Here is a 19,020-nt window from a genome sequence, read left to right as displayed (position 1 = left end):
ATGTATAAAAACGAAGTATGGACTTTGACTGACTTGCCCGATGATCGGCGAGCCATAGAAAATAAATGGATCTTTAAGAAGAAGACAGACGCGGATGGTAATGTGATCGTCTATAAGGCTCGACTTGTCGCTAAGGGTTATCGACAAGTTCAAGGGGTTGACTACGATGAGACTTTCTCACCCGTAGCGAAGCTGAAGTCCGTCCGAATCATGTTAGCAATTGCCGCATTCTATGATTATGAGATATGGCAAATGGACGTCAAAACGGCATTCCTTAACGGCTTTCTTAAGGAAGAATTGTATATGATGCAGCCGGAAGGTTTTGTCGATCCTAAGAATGCTAACAAGGTATGCAAGCTCCAGCGCTCCATCTATGGGCTGGTGCAAGCATCTCGGAGTTGGAACATTCGATTTGATGAGATGATCAAAGCGTTTGGATTTACACAGACTTATGGAGAAGCCTGTGTTTACAAGAAAGTGAGTGGGAGCTCTGTAGCATTTCTCTTATTATATGTGGATGACATACTATTGATGGGAAATGATATAGAATTCTTGGAAAGTATAAAGGCCTACTTGAATAAATGTTTTTCAATGAAGGACCTTGGAGAAGCTGCTTATATATTAGGCATCAAGATCTATAGAGATAGATCAAGACGCCTCATTGGTCTTTCACAGAGTACGTACCTTGAAAAGATATTGAAGAAGTTCAATATGGATCAGTCCAAGAAGGGGTTCTTGCCTGTATTGCAAGGTGTGCAATTGAGCACGGCTCAATGCCCGACCACGGCAGAAGATAGAGAAAAGATGAGTGTCATCCCCTATGCCTCAGCCATAGGGTCTATTATGTATGCCATGCTGTGTACCAGACCTGATGTAAACCTTGCCGTAAGTTTGGTAGGAAGGTACCAAAGTAATCCCGGCATGGAACACTAGACAGCGGTCAAGAATATCCTGAAGTACCTGAAGAGGACTAAGGATATGTTTCTCGTTTATGGAGGTGACGAAGAGCTCGTCGTAAAGGGTTACGTCGACGCTAGCTTCGACACAGATCTGGATGACTCGAAGTCACAAACCGGATACGTGTACATTTTGAATGGAGGGGCAGTAAGCTGGTGCAGTTGCAAGCAAAGCGTCGTGGCGGGATCTACATGTGAAGCGGAGTACATGGCGGCCTCAGAGGTAGCGCAAGAAGCAATCTGGATGAAGGAGTTCATTACCGACCTAGGGGTGATTCCCAATGCGTCGGGCCCGATGACTCTCTTCTGTGACAACACTGGAGCTATTGCCCTTGCCAAGGAGCCCAGGTTTCACAGGAAGACCAGGCATATCAAGCGTCGCTTCAACTCCATTCGTGAAAGTGTTCAAAATGGATACATAGATATTTGTAAAGTACATACGGACCTGAATGTAGCAGATCCGTTGACTAAACCTCTCCCTAGAGCAAAACATGATCAACACCAGAACTCTATGGGTGTTCGATTCATCACAATGTAACTAGATTATTGACTCTAGTGCAAGTGGGAGACTGTTGGAAATATGTCCTAGAGGCAATAATAAAATGGTTATTATTATATTTCCTTGTTCATGATAATTGTCTATTGTTCATGCTATAATTGTGTTATCCGGAAATCGTAATACATGTGTGAATACATAGACCACAACATGTCTCTAGTGAGCCTCTAGTTGACTAGCTCGTTGATCAACAGATAGTCATGGTTTCCTGACTATGGACATTGGATGTCATTGATAACGGGATCAAATCATTAGGAGAATGATGTGATGGACAAGACCCAATCCTAAGCATAGCACAAAAGATCGTGTAGTTCGTTTGCTAGAGCTTTTCCAATGTCAAGTATCATTTCCTTAGACCATGAGATCGTGCAACTCCCGGATACCGTAGAAGTGCTTTGGGTGTACCAAACGTCACAACGTAACTGGGTGACTATAAAGGTGCACTACGGGTATCTTCGAAAGTGTCTGTTGGGTTGGCATGGATCGAGACTGGGATTTGTCACTCCGTATGACGGAGAGGTATCTCTGGGCCCACTCGGTAATGCATCATCATAATGAGCTCAATGTGACCAAGTGTCTGGTCACGGGATCATGCATTACGGTACGAGTAAAGTGACTTGCCGGTAACGAGATTGAACGATGTATTGGGATACCGACGATCGAATCTCGGGCAAGTAACGTACCGATTGACAAAGGGAATTGTATACGGGATTGATTGAATCCTCGACATCGTGGTTCATTCGATGAGATCATCGTGGAACATGTGGGAGCCAACATGGGTATCCAGATCCCGCTGTTGGTTATTGACCGGAGAGGCGTCTCGGTCATGTCTGCATGTCTCCCGAACCCGTAGGGTCTACACACTTAAGGTTCGGTGACGCTAGGGTTGTAGAGATATTAGTATGCGGAAACCGAAATTTGTTCGGAGTCCCGGATGAGATCCCGGACATCACGAGGAGTTCCGGAATGGTCCGGAGGTGAAGAATTATATATAGAAAGTCCAGTTTCGGCCACCGGGAAAGTTTCGGGGGTTATCGGTATTGTACCGGGACCACCGGGTGGAGCCACCTATCCCGGAGGGCCCCATGGGCTGAAGTGGGGAGGGGAACCAGCCACTGGTGGGCTGGTGCGCCCCCCATGGGCCTCCCCTGCGCCTAGGGTTGGAAACCCTGGGGGTGGGGGCGCCCCACTTGGCTTGGGGGGCAAGCCACCCCTTGGCCGCCCCTCCCCCCCTCTCAGATGGGATCTCCAGGGGGCCGGCGCCCCCCCAGGGCCCCTATAAATAGTGGGGGGAGGGAGGGCAGCCGCACCACAGCCCCTGGCGCCTCCCTCTCCCTCCCGTGACACCTCTCCCTCCCGCTTGCGCTTGGCGAAGCCCTGCCGGGATCACCGCTACTTCCACCACCACGCCGTCGTGCTGCTGGATCTCCATCAACCTCTCCTTCCCCTTTGCTGGATCAAGAAGGAGGAGACGTCGCTGCTCCGTACGTGTGTTGAACGCGGAGGTGCCGTCCGTTCAGCGCTCGGTCATCGGTGATTTGGATCACGACGAGTACGACTCCATCAACCCCGTTCACTTGAACGCTTCCGCTCGCGATCTACAAGGGTATGTAGATGCACTCCTTCCTTCTCGTTGCTAGTAAACTCCGTAGATGGATCTTGGTGATGCGTAGAAAATTTTAAAATTCTGCAACGATCCCCAACAGAGACAACAATCCAAACGAGAAGGGGGAGATGCCGACACACCGTAGCGACGCCTCCAAGGAGGGAAACGACACCCGCAGGCGCCGTCGTCGCCAACACCGACCGAAGACGGGCATGATTTTCATCTGTAACATCGCCCACCTCCACCCATCACGATGAATTGAGGCCAGTTGGCTGTAATGGATCACACCGCCGCCGCCGCAGCACCTCGCCATCATGCACGTAACATCGCAGAACACCGAAGCCCTGCACGGCCGAGGGCACTCACACCATCTTCCAACTCCCGCACGGCCGGGGAAGAACAACTCCAGACCACCATCCAGCTCCACCACGGCCAGGAGCAGCCGGCGCCGCAAGCAATGGCTGGTCACGCCACTCTGGTGGACAGCCACGCTTCGTCCACGGACCGCACGGAGCTCCCTGCTGCTTGCTGGCCTGGGCACACCAGCCCAGATCCAAACCGCGCCGTCTCCTCCCCTCCCGTGGCAACACCTGCAGCACCACTCCGGCGTCGGCAAGGGCAAGACGAGCGCCCCGTCCACCGCAACATCCCCCGACCACTGCTTGCGCAGCCCTCCAGGCCGAGATCCGTCGCCTCCATGACCGGACGCGCCGCCTCCATTGACAGCCACCAGCAAGCGCACGCAGGCGAGCCGCCGCGCTCCAGCATCTCCACTCGCGGTCGTGCACCACCACACCACGCGCGCCTCGTCACCCGCCACCTCGCCGGAGAGAACCCACCGCGCCGCCCGCATGACGCCGCTCCCCCGCGCGTGGGAGGCCCGTTGGGGCTCGCAGACTTCGCCCGCCGCCTTTGATGGCCAGGCGCCGCCACCGCCACCGCCGCCGCCGCCAGCGGCGGCGGCGGCCCGAGGAGAACGAGGAGTGGGGGCGCTCGCGGGGCTAGGGTTGGCGCCTTCGGAGCCGCCCGCGCAAGCGGCTCGGGAGGGAGGGGAAAGGGGAAAGGGGACTCTGTATTCTCCCCTGTCGATCTTATCAAGGCGTGTATTTTAAACCAGCCACATACGGAGCGGAAACGATCATCCAAGCGGGGCGTTGGTTTTTCTTTTTCGTTATGTCTTGACTTGTACTCGTACTTGGTTAAGCCACACCCAATCTCATTTTGGTTTAGTGACTAACTACCTTGTCTAGAAAAAAAATCTTCACCCATTTCCACCTCTTTTTACCTCGGTCCATCTACCTCCATGGATTGGCTCCTGACCACCGGCTTGTCGGCCACCGCCGGCGCGTGGGGCGCCCACGCAGGCCTCGGCGACGAAGTGGGCAGGCTGCGCTCCGTGCTGTCCCGCGTGCACGCGCTCGTCGAGCGAGCGGAGCAGTGGCGGTTCGCCAACCCCGGCGTCGCCGATCTCCTCGCCCGGCTCAAGGACGCCGCCGGCGACGCCGAGGACCTCGCGGACGAGCTCGCCACGGACGACAAGCAGGCGAGCCAGAGCCTCTTCCCATCCGTGCGCGGTTTCCTGCGCGGGTTGGTCACCGGCGCGGCGGATAGAGCCCGAGGCGTCAGGTCTCGGCTCGAGTACGCGTCCACCGACCTGGAGCGGGCTGTCGCCGTGCTGGACGCGGCCGGCAAGGCGACGCCGCGGCGCGCGTTCCGGGAGACGAGCTCGTTCGCCGGGAGGCCTCTGGTTCTCGGCAGAGACCGGGAGCGCGAGGATGTGGTCCGTCTGCTTCTGAATCCAGTCCGTGCCCACGATTCCGGCGGCGGCGGCGGCGCGAAACGACGGAAGAGCCGTGACGGCGTGGCCGTGTTGGCGATCCTTGGCATGGGCGGCGTGGGGAAGACCACTCTGGCGCAGGTTGTGTACAACGACCAGAGGGTGCTGGACCACTTCGACCTGCGGATGTGGGTTTGCCTGCCGGAATCGCCGGACGTGACGCTGGTGACCAAGGTGATCATAGAGTCGGCGACCAAAGGCGCGGCGGCGCAAACCGGCCTTGGCAATTTGGACTCACTTCAGGTGGTTCTCAGGGATTTGGTCAGGTCCAGGAGGTTCCTTCTTGTCCTTGACAATGCCTGGTGTGAGGACAGTCTGGAGTTTCAGACACTCGTGGCACCACTGAAGTTTGGGCATCCTGGAAGTGCCATCTTGGTGACCGGTCGCTCTTGCAAGGTTGCGGATGCCGCCGGAGCGGCTGAACTGTTCTGTCTGAATGGGTTACCGGAGGAGGCTTATTGGGAACTGTTCAAGCAGTATGCATTCGGCGATGAGGACCCTGCCGGCCATCCTGAATTGGTGGCCATTGGCAAGAAGATTGCCCACAGGCTCAAGGGCTCCCCTCTTGCTGCCAAGACTGTCGGCGGGGCACTGAGCTCTGACATGAGCACAAAGCATTGGAGCATAGTCATGGCAAGTGGACTATGGGAGCTTGAGCAAGGTGCCGGAGGGATTCTCCCGGCTCTTCGACTGAGTTACCAGTACCTCCCGGCACACCTCAAGCAATGCTTCACATTCTGCGCGATATTTCCGAAGGGGCATATCTTCGGGAAGGAGACTCTGATTGACATGTGGATTGCAGAAGGCTTCATCTCACCTCAAGGCGACTTTGGGAGCATATGCTTGAAAGAATTGCTCAGCAGGTCCTTTTTTCAGCAACACATATTCAGTGACTCATGTTTCGTCATGCATGACCTGATGTCTGATCTCGCACAGTCACTCTCTATAGATGAATGTTTTTGTCTGACTGATGCAAGATGCCTTCCGAAAATCCCTTCAACCATTCGCCATCTGTCAGTGTGCACAAAATATCTTGAACTGAGCAAGTTTCTTGAATTAGGAAGATACACAAAGCTGCGGTCGCTTTTGATTTTCGGTATGTCTGGGCAAGATTTGAGTTGCTCACTTGGTATTTTGTTTGATAAACTGAGTAATATCCGCGTGCTGGTGCTACGGGAGTGTGCGATCAAAGAGCTCCCTAGGAATATTGGCAATCTAAAACTTCTCCGGTATATTGATATCTCTTACACAAAGATCCAATGGTTGCCTGACTCCATTTGCCAACTAAGCAATCTGCAAATTCTGAATGTGTTGAACGTCCCTCTGAAGAGCCATCCCAAGGGCTTGACTAGATTAGCCAATCTGAGGAAATGTTACACGAATGAACCGATTTCTTTGGTGATGAGAAATATAAGCAATTTGACATCACTCGAGAACTCTTTAGTATTTGAAATTCCGGAAGGACAAGGGCACAGAATCGCCGAACTGAAGGACATGACACAGCTGACTGAAACTTTACATCTTAGGAATCTTGAGAATGTTCTGAAGGATGATGCCTTGAAAGCCAAGATGAACGCAAAAGCACACCTACAACGGTTGATTCTTGAATGGTCTTCAAGTGAAGTTGGTAATCCAGAATTTAGCGATGCTAAATGTTCAGAAGAAAGCATTATTGTTGAATCACTTGAGCCTCATCCCAACCTTGAGAGCTTGAAATTGAAGCACTACAGTGGCATCCAAACACCATCTTGGTTGCAGGCTGGAACTCTTTGCTGTTTGTGTGAGCTCAGTCTCTCCAACTGCCATTTCCTAACTGAAATCACCAGCCTCCCTTCTTCCCTCAGGAGGTTGCACATCATACGATGCAAAAACCTGAGGAGTCTCGATGAGTGTCTACAGGCACAGAGTTTGCAGGGAATCACCGAAATAACTGTTATGAACTGCTCAAAACTAGCATTGCTCCCTGTGGAAAGATTTCAGGGCTTTGCTTCTCTTCGCGTATTGGAAATTCAAAATTGTCCAGAGCTTCCACCCACAAGGAAACTGACCCTGCCGCCGTCAATGGAGGAGTTGCTTATGAGATCATGCGGCCATGTCGATGCATCGCTTCCATCCTGCTTGCACAGCCTGCCTTCACTCGAAAGCTTGATTATATACAACTGTCCTAACTTACTGTCCCTTCCAGCAGAAATAGTTTCACAGATGCGATCACTCCGAGGGATGTATGTCGATAACTGCAGCAGCCTGCAATCCTTGGGTGGATTGCACCACCTTTCATCACTCATCAACCTGCACATTGTGAACTGTCCTAGGTTGACAGACCTTGACCCCTCGATGTTTCTCGACGTCGGTGAAGGCCAGGGGTTGCAAAAGCTCGAGTGCCTGACCATCAGTAGCACCTCTCTCCTTAGCCTGATGATGAGAAGCGCAGCGCCTGCTCTTAAGACCCTTGTACTCTACCAGTCCACTGACTCCGTGGTTGTTCATGGTCCTCGCAACAAGAAGCTGTGTTGGTGTTTCCCGTCGGTGCAAGAGCTGTTGTTTCAGGACTGTGGGAACCTTGTTGCACTCCCTGAAGATTTGTACACTTTGTCCACTCTCCAGTTCATGCGTATATTCAACTGTCCGAAGATTCGGTCGTTGCCACGTACGGGCTTGCCAGTCTCCCTGAGGACACTGTCGTTCGAGAAGTGCCACCCGTTGCTGGAGGAGCAGTTGAAGAAGCTCAAGTTTTCTTACAATACGGCGTAGTCTCTGCAACTCGGAGATCAGAGTGCGAACATCGGCGTGTGTTGCCTGCAGCTTACTGAGTTAAGCTTGCAGCTTTGAGACATTGTAACCATACTAGTATTTCTATAGGAGTGTCCTTTTCAATTTCATTTGGACAATTAGGTCCGTCTCGGGAACTCAAATAAAATGCGTGGAATTTGTTCAGCTTGTGTGCTAGTAGAAATCTGCATACAGGTAACTGCATTAACTTCCATGTTTTGACAGAGTGTAACCATGATCTTTTGTTGAAGCCTTGTTCTTGCCAATTCCATTAGGACAAGCTTTCTATCTGAGGAACTCAAATAGCACCAAGTTGTTGGAATCTGTTCAGCCTGTGTGCTAGGACTCGTGACAGTGGTTGACAGTGTAACCATAACCGTGCTGCATGCAGTCTTGCCAATACCATCTGGGACATTTCTTCTGCCTCTCAGGAGCTCAAATGGCAGTAAGCATTTTGGAATTTATATGGACACTGGTACTGCCAAAATACACAACCACCAACTTGTTCTTTCGAGAGAATATACAGAGCAACTTGGCATTCAGAAAGCCAGGCAAACTCGAGCGAAGTGGCAGCAGCCTTGCCTACAAGGCCAAGCGTGGGCCTCTCCTCTCCTTCCCTTCCCACCTTGCTGTTGCGATTGCCGCCACAAATCGAGTGGCGGTTAAAACAGCAGAGGAGAAGAAAGGGAAATCCTACCCTCCGTCGCAGCGACAGTCTCCGGTCAGGCTGGCAGCGCGAGCGAGCGAACCTGCAGCTCCATGACGATGGCCGCGCGGCCGATCCCCTCCTGTCCCGCCACCGTCTCCCTGCCCGCCCCGCTCCTCTTTCTGCCGCCGATTTCTCGGAAGCCGTCGGTCGCCTTATCCTGCAGCAGCAGAGCACGCCGCGGCGCCCGATACTCTGCCGCGAACAAGCCCTCCCCTCCTCCCCCTTCTGGCGCCCCGGGCAACGAGGTAAGGTAGCCGCCCCGTCGTCTTTCTTCTTCCTCTGCAATTGGGGGCCGAGCGGCTCTCGGCTCTGGGCCCGTCGTTGATGGCCTCGTTCGATTCTCTCAGCGGCGGCAGCAGCAGCTCCATGGCCAAGATAAGGAGCGAGGTGCTGTCCCCCTTCCGGTCGGTGCGCATGTTCTTCTACCTGGCCTTCATGGCCAGCGCGGGCCTGGGTAGCCTCATCGCGCTCACGCAGCTCCTCCCGGCGCTGGGGAACCCCGCGAGGGCGGCGGGGGTCCCGGAGACGCTCAAGGGCCTGGGCATCGACGTGGCGGCGGTGGCCGTCTTCGCGTTCCTCTACTCGCGCGACCGCAAGGCCAGCGACGCGCAGGTGGCCAGGCTGACGCGGGAGGAGAACCTGTCGAGGCTCAAGCTCCGCGTCGGCGACGGCGGCCGGGTGGTGCCGCTGAGCGAGCTGCGGGGCAGCGCGCGGCTCGTCATCGTCGCCGGCCCCGCCGAGTTCGTCGCCGAGTCGTTCCGCCGGAGCAGGCCGTTCCTCAGGGACCTCATGGAGAGGGGCGTGCTGGTGCTGCCCTTCCCCACGGACGGCAACGCGCCGGCGCTGGAGTTCGGCGAGGAGGGCGACGGGGAGGGGGAGGCGGAGGCGGAGGACGAGGAGGTCGCCAGGAAGAGCAGGAGGCTCTGGCAGCTCACGCCGGTGTACACCTCCGAGTGGGCAAAGTACGAGACCACGAAGAATTTACTCTCTTGCTCCTTGCTCGCACACGAAGGATTGACACAATGGCGAATCTCATCGTGCTGATTGGTGCTGTTGCTTCTTGCAGATGGTTGGCTGAGCAGAAGAAGATGGCGAATGTGACGCCTGATTCCCCTGTGTGGGTAGCAATGCAGATTCGTCTGAACATTTCAGCTGTTCGGGTTGTTGGATTGTTGATGATCGAATTGCTTGTGCGCAGGTACCTATCGCTGAGGATGGACGGGCGCGTCCGGGGCAGCGGCGTGGGCTACCCGCCATGGCAAGCGTTCGTGGCGCAGCTGCCGCAGGTCAAAGGGATGTGGTCGGGTCTTTTTGATGGGATGGACGGGAGAGTCTAGTTTCTTTGCGGGCTTCTTTTTTGTGTTCTGTCTTCTGAAATTCGTGTGGTTTTGCAAGTTCGGTCCGAACTATACACATGTAAGTATGCAGGTAAGGGCATGTCTCGTGTCTGAACTGATTAGTTCGTGCTCAGCTGTCTAACTGTCTGAAAGGTGACGTGGCTTAACGACGATGGCAAAAATGTAAGTTTGACTCTTTTTGAAGATAAGTTTGACTGATTTGTTCTGGTCAAACATCGTAAACGAAATTGTGATGATCTAATCCACACCTTAAGGGCCTCTTTGATTCAAGTAATTTCTCAAAGAAATTCCGAGGATTCTAATCCTTGGGACATTCTGCTGCATAGGTTGTTTGACTCGTCGGATTACAATTCTATAGAAAATTTTCCTTAGTTTATATAGAAAAACTTTCGTCCACTCAAACTTCATGCAAAGAATCCTAAGCTCTTCCCGCGCACAACCAAAAGGCTGTACTAATCCCCTAGTGTATTCAAGATTGGCATGCCACTCCATTCATCTGGTTTTTCTACTAGATGACCTGGTTGCGCCAATGGCGCAAGGAGGAGTTAGAAGGAATGTTATTAGTACTGAGTAAATAGGAGATGTAGATGGCAAGATGATGCAATGTGGATTGTATTACAAATAGTGGATATTCAGATATAGAGCAATATAAATGGATTTCTTATCTCACAGAAGCAGAAAGCTTGAGTAGACTCAGTCGGCATAGATATATCACATGGATACAACATAGTATCATGCATTCAAAATTTATATATGACCAGAGAGTAGTGCCAAAAGCAAACGGGTTCTTAGGGTGAAGCTATACACACAAAGCTTCATAGGCTATTTAGGTAGCTTAGTAGAGTAAACATGATGACCAGAGAGTACTGCCAAAAGTAAACATGTTCTTTGGGTGAACCTATACACAAAACTTCACAGGCTAATTAGTTAGCACGGTAAGATGCAGGCGGTATCGCTGGTCATTTAAATAAAGTTGTTATAGCCGGTAAGCATCTTCCAAAGGTACATAGGCTATGGAAGTAGACTCTATTTAAAAGGGATAAACCAATGTGTTTCGAATCAGCTGGATAGAGTCATTAGTCAATCAACTGCATACTGCAGATGAGCAAGTTCATTCTGCACATCAACAGCAGCCTTGTGGTGCCATTGCCGTTTGTAGAACTGGTTGAGTATCACCGTCTTTAGCTATGTGATGAATCCCAGCAAAAGTGTTTTAACTTGATACATATTGTCTGCAAAGCCTTTGCTAAGCTCTCTGATCTTCCAATTCTGCTCTTTGATCTACTTTTCTTTGTCTATTAACAAACCAATTAGATGCAATTCTCTTTCCTTTGTTTGTTTCAATTTGTTGTAACTATAGTCCTTGAGCACCTTGGCACACACAGCCTCCATGTATCTGATAACTCGAGCCGCTGCAACATCCGTTGCAACTTCTATGGAATTAGATGAATATCCGGATAATGCCATTGCTTCAGCATCATGTTGCTGATGCCGCGTGCTGGGACGGAACTTGATTGTTACTGCAAAACTCTGTCCACTTTGCAGTAGTAAAAATAGTGGTTGCGCGAGCTGCAGCTTAATGAAAATGACCTCAAGCATGAACTTGTCTGTGATGTCAACCTCCTCCATGATAGGTTCTGTTCACACATAAAAACAAAATCAAACCAGATATTGCAACCATTATATGTGCAAGCAATAATGACCTAAAGGTAGATACTTACATGGCATATTTATACATAATAAAGCATATGTAGTAGATCTACGAACATGCAAATACGTACTCAGATAGCATCTTCATATACAATGGTTTATATTTCGAGTTCATGCTAGGTTCATGGCTTTATATGAAATAACCTGGAAACAGAGGCAAAAAACGTAGAGAGATAAAGCCGGCAACTAATCAATATAATCATCTTCAAGGAAAGGCAAGAAAATAGTGTGCAGCAGCAAAGCTTCTTTTTCGAAGAAAGCAAAGCTTTAGTTATTTCTTCAGTAAGAAACCAAATTCAGAAATCACAGTTCAAACAGAGAATAAAAGCTCCCCTATAGAGCATATAGGCAAAGAGGTAAGAACAAGCAGATCTAAAAACCAATGCCAATGTAATACTGGTATCCATAAGCAATAGCTTCAGATTGTAAAATTCATCCGCAATGCAGCCACATAATTTTCACTCTTCTGTCTGTTTTTTCCTATCACTCAACTCTCTATTTCTAAACCGCACCAAAAGAGGGAAAGCCACAGGCATTTAGGGCGGAGATGAACTCAGACGTATGTACATTGGAAGCACGCATATGAAAGCTAGAAGGGGAAAACACAAATGTAAAGAGTGTGTATAACAACCACACCACACAGACGATAGGTCAACTATGCTTGTAATCACTATAATAGAATTAGCAACTACTATTCATTCGTTACTTGAATGGAATCATTAGCCACTTCCATGCATTGCATATACGACGGCTGGCCCTCTCTGCTCTCCTTTGCCTCATCTCATAACCACTTCTACTAATTGTTGACTGGGCTCTGCTGCTGTCTAAACCAAGAGAATTGCATGCAAGCACAGCGTGGTACTCCTAATGCAAGAGCTCTAATTAACAGAAGCAAGCATCTGCTAATTTATGCAAGAAAGAACACCACGTCTGAAACACAATAGGAGTATCAACTAAATCCAGACACATATATTCGTAGACGAGTTGCAGACAGAGCGAGCGAGAGGCGAAGCGAGGGAGTGAAAGGAGGGCGAGGCGGGAAGGACTGATGAGCTTGGCTGGTAAGAGAAGGGGCAGGGAGGAAGAAACAGTAACACATGCGATTGTTTTAGACATAGAGCAAGCGATGAGCCTCCATAGCAACATAGACACGCAGGCACCTAGACCCACAGGCAGCGGCACAAGCCTTTACATTTATCCCTATCTAATATTGCTTTCTATAATGTATTGGGCAAGTTGAAGCCTAGGCAGGGAAAAATAGATTGGAAAATTGATTTGGTAAACATATAGACTGATATCACCCGAAAAGAATCTCATGACTCACAGCAAGATAAATGTAATAAGAGTGAAAGAGGGGCATTTACATGACAAAACATAAATGAGAGGTAGGCCTAGCTCCTGGCTGATGCTGATGCACTTATGGTTAAAACCAAAAGCAAAGTACCATGGAAGTGCAACTTCGAAGATGTGTAAATCTTATCTTCAGAAACAAATAGTAGTGAATTTTCAAAGACCTAAACACTACAACAAGGACAAAAAAGTAAAAATAATCAAATTTATTGTGAAGTAACAATGATTGTTTAAAAGGCTGGACTAAATTAGAATTGAAAAAAATGAATTCAGACCTCCTCAGGCTCAACGATCGATCTCATCACCCAGAGTTCAACATCACTTTAAATGCAGAGTAAATTCAAATCTAAAATGGTTTCATTATTCCACTGACTCTAGCTACAAACAATGACCAGCTCAGAAGCAAGGAATAAGCCAATGAAGTAAACTGCTCCCTGAGTGAAAGATGTCATAAAGCAAGGGCACACACTCGGGAAAGATAGTGGTAATAGGAGAGCAGAAGGGCAAATGAAAGATAAAATAGGTATCCCTGAATCAAACAACCAACATAGAAAAAAATCCTAAGGATTCAAATCCTCCTCCATTCCTATGAAAATCCTTCCAATCAAAGGAGCCCTAAGGAGTACATGTAGGTAGTGGAAGAAAACAACTACCTAGGAGATAGCGCACTGGCTATAGCGCAAAGGAACACCACTGGCCTAGAAGAAATCGTTTCCTGTAAACAAGCATCATTAGGAAGATAGAACCAAAGATATACGGACGCGTAGAAAAAAAGGAACCGCTGATGCGTACCTCTCAGACTACGACACCTCTCAAAGCAGATTCCTCTTAACATTCCCAGCTTTCGCAGCAAATCCTTCAAGAAGAAACCAGGCACAACACTGCACGCCGGACACAAGGGTCAGTTCTGATGCAATGCATAAATTGTTGGCAATCAACCTATGGTCCGATGTAGAAGACAAACCTATGTAAGAATCTTGGACCACCGCAAGGCCTCTACCTACAAGGCTCCAACCAACGGCAAGCAGCAACCTGCAAAAAAAAGTATAGCCTGCACATCAGCGCATGGTCAAAGAATCACTGTTGTTGGACAGCGAGAATACCAGGAGAAAACGGTTCAGTGAAGAAAGGGGAAAATGCATGGTCTATGAAGAACGAACTACAATCACAAAGGATCAACGGATCAGACACGCACCTCAACCAGCTTCAAAGCCAGCAGCAGTCATTGCTTCCATGCGTTGAACAAGGATGGGCCGGGGATGAATCTTCGCATACTCAGCTTCGGCTGTTCGAACACACTGCAGGGTGGAACAGGAGGCTCGACAGCCGGCGGCGTGACCTACGCGTGGCTAGGCGGACCTTGCGCGTGGAGTCACGGTCGAGCATGAGCAGTGATGGGTTCCAACTTGTGAGGATTTATGCGTCATACATATATAGTCAGTACGCATAGTACAATAATAGGATTGTTCCTCAAGGCACGGAAACCATCGACCGAAGTATATAAACACCCGGTGTAACCCTCCAAATTAAGTAGATGTGATGCACGGCGTAGAGAGGGTGAGCTCCATGTTCGTCCCATGACGCACAGTCGTTGTCGCCATTGTTGGAGGGTGAAGGACGGCCCGGGCGCTCCTCGCGTACTTGGTTTGGCACTGCCCTTTGCCGATGCTCGCCGTGTTGATCATGTGACGAGGCTAGGAAAGCCTGCAGTAGCACATGATGGTTGTAGTGATTGCCGCCCGTGCGCCTCCTCGTGAACCCCAGTGGGCCTCGACCTCCTCGCCCGTCCTCCCGCCGATGAGGGACCAACTGGATACATATATTCGGCATTCGTCATTTGTCAGCAGCAGAACATAAAGTTCAGATCATTTCTTCAGCTCCATGCAAAATCTAAGCGTACATGAACATGAGCGTCTTCTATTTCTTGAGCCACCTACAGAGATTAGAACATTTGTATTCCATTAGAAATCAAAACATCAACCTTTGCTAGCTTAACCAAACACACAAGAGTTAAATTGCAGAGCAGAAAAATCCTAGTTAACTTTTCCACCACACGAAGTAATCATAGTTATGTAACATGCATCTCAATCCTCATTCTATGGGTCGAGAGGAGAAAAATCATAAAACAGAGGAGGCAGATCAGCCCATGCCTAATGGAGATCCATGTTTTAGTAAAGCAGAAGAATGCATGTTTTCCAAAACTCTCTCGCACAAATTAGCACAGATCAAGGAAGGTCACCAAGAAAAAACAGCAATCTAAAAACTAGCAGAGAGGAAGAAGCAACACCGGGATAATGCTTTGAAAAGGTTGATTTGGTGTGAGCACAAACTGTGAGAAAAATCCAATGTGTATGTTTAGTCTGTGTATCAATTTCACAAAAGTGCAGGACCTAAGTTACTGCTGCCCAGCATAGAGTAGAACTACCCTCGGTTGCAGCCTCAGCCCATATAAAATAGTCAGTCTACCAGCAACAGTGGCTACAAACCTCTTATACTCTCGCGTAACTACTTCAGAATCTGAACGTACAGTAGACTTCCAAACTGAATCAAGGGGAAGAAATGAGATGTTATTATTTTAAATGAGATGACATTTTCTAATCTAACTGAACGTATTGTAAGTACATCAATTTCTGACATGGTAGTCTCACCAACAACAGTTTTGAAGTTAAAGTGAAATTGCATAAATTTTGCTTAAGCCACCACCACACCCACCTCTTTTCAGCTTAGATGCCCTCAAGAAAATCATAAACATATCACACTAATCAGTCTATATACATGACTTTACTCGATAATTAGAATCACTATGTGTTCCCGAACCATATATGTAACAAAATCTAAGTGTTGGCCATAGTAACAATAGTATATCGGGCAGTATTTAGGTGTCATGAATCACGGTAAGGGTGTGTCTCTCTTCTCTTGTTCCTATACCTCTATTACCAAAAACTAAGAAGCACACGAACTCAGTTGAATTCAAGTTCCTCAGAGAACAATGAGATGCACACTGAATGTCTGCTAATGCTTATGATGGGAACCACCCTTAGCTGAATTGAAAAGGTAATATGTAGTCACCTGGCTGCTAGAGCATACAGAAGATAAGCATGGACGATGGAGAACTGACACCATGGACGCCTCCTGTACATCAGCAACCGCACCACCACATACAATGACTGCCACTACCATAGAACATCAGTCCGCCACTGAGAAGCTGAGCTCGGCCCGCGGATCGTCGAATCGACGGGCACATCAAGCCCACCAACGACTGGATGGGAACACACCCATCTACAACGGAGACGAAAGGAAAAGCAAGAGCACGATTACTAAGTTGGACAGAAAGGAAGAACAAAACACAAATCAAGAAAAGAAAGTAGGAGATCATCACCACATATAGGACGCATCCGGCAACGAATTCCCTGCCACCGACAGTGACTTTCATCAGGACCCAAAGGACCTATACAAAATAAGAACAATAAAAATAAAAATAGAAGACCGTAGAGAACTAAAATTAGGAAAATAAGGAAAACTAAAACACGCATACGGTTGTGCTGATGGCCTATCCCTCATTGCACATGGCATGGACATCCTTCACTGAAACTGTGGCTGCCATTGCCTAAATGCCTAACCTCGCACCTCCCTGACACAAGAGATCAAGCCAACCTATAGCTGAACATGTAAAATCTAAAAATAAAACAGGAAGGAGATGCAGTGGCAGCATGCAACTGAGAGGCGGATGCCGCCAACAACAACAGGAAGGAGATGCAGTGGTGTTGTGCAACCGGGAGGCAGATGACGCCAGATCCTTGCTCCTGTTGCTCCGGCTGGCGTACGACCTCTACCTTCCACTTCTCGCAAGGCCCCTGCAGCCGACAGCTTCATCCATGAGCCAAAGGGAGGAAACGTGAGGGACAAGCAGTTACAGCTTTACTAATCAAAAATCAAAAGAGGGGAGGCAGGAATGAAGGAGGAACCTGCGAGCATGAGGGCTGTACAGAGACATATTTGCTCCACCTCGGTGTGAAAGGCGACGAGCCGGCGGCGCTCCTTCCGGTGACCCTCACCCATCCGTCGCCGCACCTCCCTTTTCTCTTTCCTCTTCCTTTCTCCCTCCTCTCCTTCCTTCTCTCTCTCCTGCAGATCAAATTGAGCGACATCGCCGTCGCCTTTTGCCTGTAGGTTGTTGCCGCCCCGGGAGAGAAAAGTGAAGGGGAGGAGGAGGCGGTGCAGTGGAGAGCAGGGGAGAAGGGGAGGAGGAGGCGACGCAGAGGAGGGAAGGGGAGGAGGCGGCGTCGCAGAGGAGGGCAGGGGAAGAGGGGAGCGGACGGATTGGTTGTTCAGGGATGCGAGGGATTGGTGGCTAGGTTTTCACCGTGCACCCTCACTTCTCTCCTTCTCTTACCCAGGACGCACACAGGACACACATGAGACACTGGGCCTGGGGACATTTGAGGCCCACCTGTCAGGCACGAAAAAGCAAAATAAAGGAGTCAATAAGGACCAACGGCCAGGACTTTGACAGCACCGTAAAAAATCCTGTCTCTGTGAAATCGTTCGATTGAAAACGATCGCGCGACGCAAAGGCCTCCGGTGGGCGGGTAGCCTAGCAGGCTTTATATGTTCAATTCATGTGTTTTAGGAATCATGCGATTGAAAGAAGCCTTAAATGAAGTTTTATATACATGAGGAAATATATTTGTTAATGAAGTTCATCGATCAACATCTACAGCTACATATATGATTACAGATGCCTTGTGCACTAAATCAACATGGTACAACGACAAATACAAAGCTTGTGAAGTCCTCATGCCTCAGCCATGGGCGTCGAAAGTGTCTTCTTCCTTATTCTCATGTTTAGCCTACTAGTTTGTATAGTCTATTTTTGGTTAGCCGTTGTGTCTTTCATCTATTAGTTTTGATTTCACCCGCGTTCGACTCCATCACCCCACCTTACGCATATTCCAAGTCCAATTGTAGTCTCATACACATACTAGACACTCATTCTATCAGCGAAAATGAAGCTGGCTACGCACTGATGTGGCAGAATGAGAGCGATGTGAGCCGCAGTTGACGCAAAGTGAAAAATTGAGCACCAATCAGCTCGCTCCCCCTCCGCGCATACATGTTTTCCGTGCACTGGCCGTCCGTAAGTGTAGCATCGTTGTTCCATCAAACATCACCTTAGCGAATATGTCGTCTTCACATGAAGGCATGTGCATGTTTGGACTTGGGTATTCCCTTGTTGCTCACTTGCATGAGCTGGCCGCCAAGTCCTCATTCTCATACTTATTAGCATTGATTGAAAGATATCACCACACCTAGCTTCTCATCGGATGAACCTGCAACTATGATTGCTACATAATGTTATTAGTCCTTGTTCCCTTCATCACGAGTATTTTTTTCCTTATAGACTCTTAGTTTCCTTGTGTTTTGTCCACTTTGTAGACACTACCATTGCCTAAGCAAAATTAGATTTATTCAAAATCTTAACACGAGTCTAACATTCTCGAGCACATGTACAACACCACCTTCAAGTCTTGATCTTAACGCCTCTAATGCCAATTAAATTCTATAAAATCATTTGAATAAAAGAGCCCCTAGATCTACAAATAATTGTCATCCAAGCTGGGAAAATCACAAACAGCGAGACAAATACACACCCAGACCATCTAAACTTGGTGTAGTAAGGGTTCCATTTGATGGGCTAGTTTGCTCTACACATGAGTGTGGTGTTCCTTGTTGTTTTTCCTGTGTTTTGTTCTAGGAGCGCGGCTAATGGCGGGTACCCACCACGAGATTCTATAGAGTTTACTTCCAAAGGTATTAAAAGGCCATCGAGACACGAGACGTGCAATAACCACAATGCCCTATTCCCTTTCACCTCAGATGCAAAGGAAATAACAATAGGGGAAAGGAAAAATCCAATAGTTTTGGTGAAAGCTTGGCACCGAGGACAATATAGCTTTCAAATAGCACAAATGAACTTTCAAAAATATTATGATGAACTTGTATAAATTTAGAATTAACATTTACACAACTTTACTGTCTAAATTATTAAAAAACATCTTTAAAATTAGGATGAACTTTATGAGAATCCAAAGGTTAGTTAATTTTCAGAAATTATCAGAAAACTCACTCAGGATTACATCATCGACTATTATATGAACTTTTGAAATAT

At 48.7% G+C, this 19,020-nt stretch overlaps 2 protein-coding genes and 1 long non-coding RNA gene across 9 annotated transcripts; 2 read left to right on the top strand and 1 right to left on the bottom strand.

The window, feature by feature from the left end:
• Window positions 1–4,286: 4,286 nt before the first annotated feature.
• Window positions 4,287–7,974, top strand: LOC109735759 (disease resistance protein RGA2). Its single transcript, XM_020294956.4, has one exon. It carries the CDS (start codon window positions 4,422–4,424, stop codon window positions 7,704–7,706), a length of 3,285 nt encoding a protein of 1,094 aa, XP_020150545.1. The 5' UTR covers window positions 4,287–4,421; the 3' UTR covers window positions 7,707–7,974.
• A 292-nt stretch (window positions 7,975–8,266) lies between these two features.
• LOC109735760 (protein LOW PSII ACCUMULATION 1, chloroplastic) lies at window positions 8,267–11,431 on the top strand. 2 transcript variants are annotated; one of them, XM_020294957.4, is made up of 4 exons: window positions 8,267–8,683; window positions 8,781–9,395; window positions 9,500–9,550; window positions 9,632–11,431. In XM_020294957.4, the coding sequence occupies exons 1-4, from the start codon at window positions 8,484–8,486 to the stop codon at window positions 9,768–9,770; spliced, it is 1,005 nt and encodes a 334-aa protein (XP_020150546.1). In that variant the 5' UTR covers window positions 8,267–8,483; the 3' UTR covers window positions 9,771–11,431. The 2 variants fall into 2 exon arrangements, with proteins under 2 accessions (XP_020150546.1, XP_020150547.1); XM_020294958.3 differs by having other exon boundaries at window positions 8,274–8,678.
• Window positions 10,495–17,431, bottom strand: LOC109735758 (uncharacterized). 6 transcript variants are annotated; one of them, XR_012203065.1, is made up of 11 exons: window positions 16,817–17,421; window positions 16,387–16,705; window positions 16,231–16,299; window positions 15,921–16,130; window positions 14,752–14,784; window positions 14,047–14,660; window positions 13,816–13,883; window positions 13,644–13,732; window positions 13,505–13,566; window positions 11,513–11,645; window positions 10,495–11,428 (listed from the first exon to the last, which is right to left on the bottom strand). It is a non-coding gene; the product is annotated as an uncharacterized lncRNA (long non-coding RNA). The 6 variants fall into 6 exon arrangements; XR_012203064.1 differs by having other exon boundaries at window positions 11,573–11,645; XR_012203063.1 differs by lacking the exon at window positions 11,513–11,645 and having other exon boundaries at window positions 13,816–13,902; window positions 16,387–16,718; window positions 16,817–17,431.
• Between the last annotated feature and the right edge of the window lie 1,589 nt (window positions 17,432–19,020).

The sequence above is a fragment of the Aegilops tauschii genome, chromosome 2 (genome assembly GCF_002575655.3).
Source record: "Aegilops tauschii subsp. strangulata cultivar AL8/78 chromosome 2, Aet v6.0, whole genome shotgun sequence".
NCBI classification, from domain to species: Eukaryota; Viridiplantae; Streptophyta; class Magnoliopsida; order Poales; family Poaceae; genus Aegilops; species Aegilops tauschii.
Note: the sequence above shows the minus strand (reverse complement) of the source record. Positions and strands in the feature narration are given on the sequence as shown.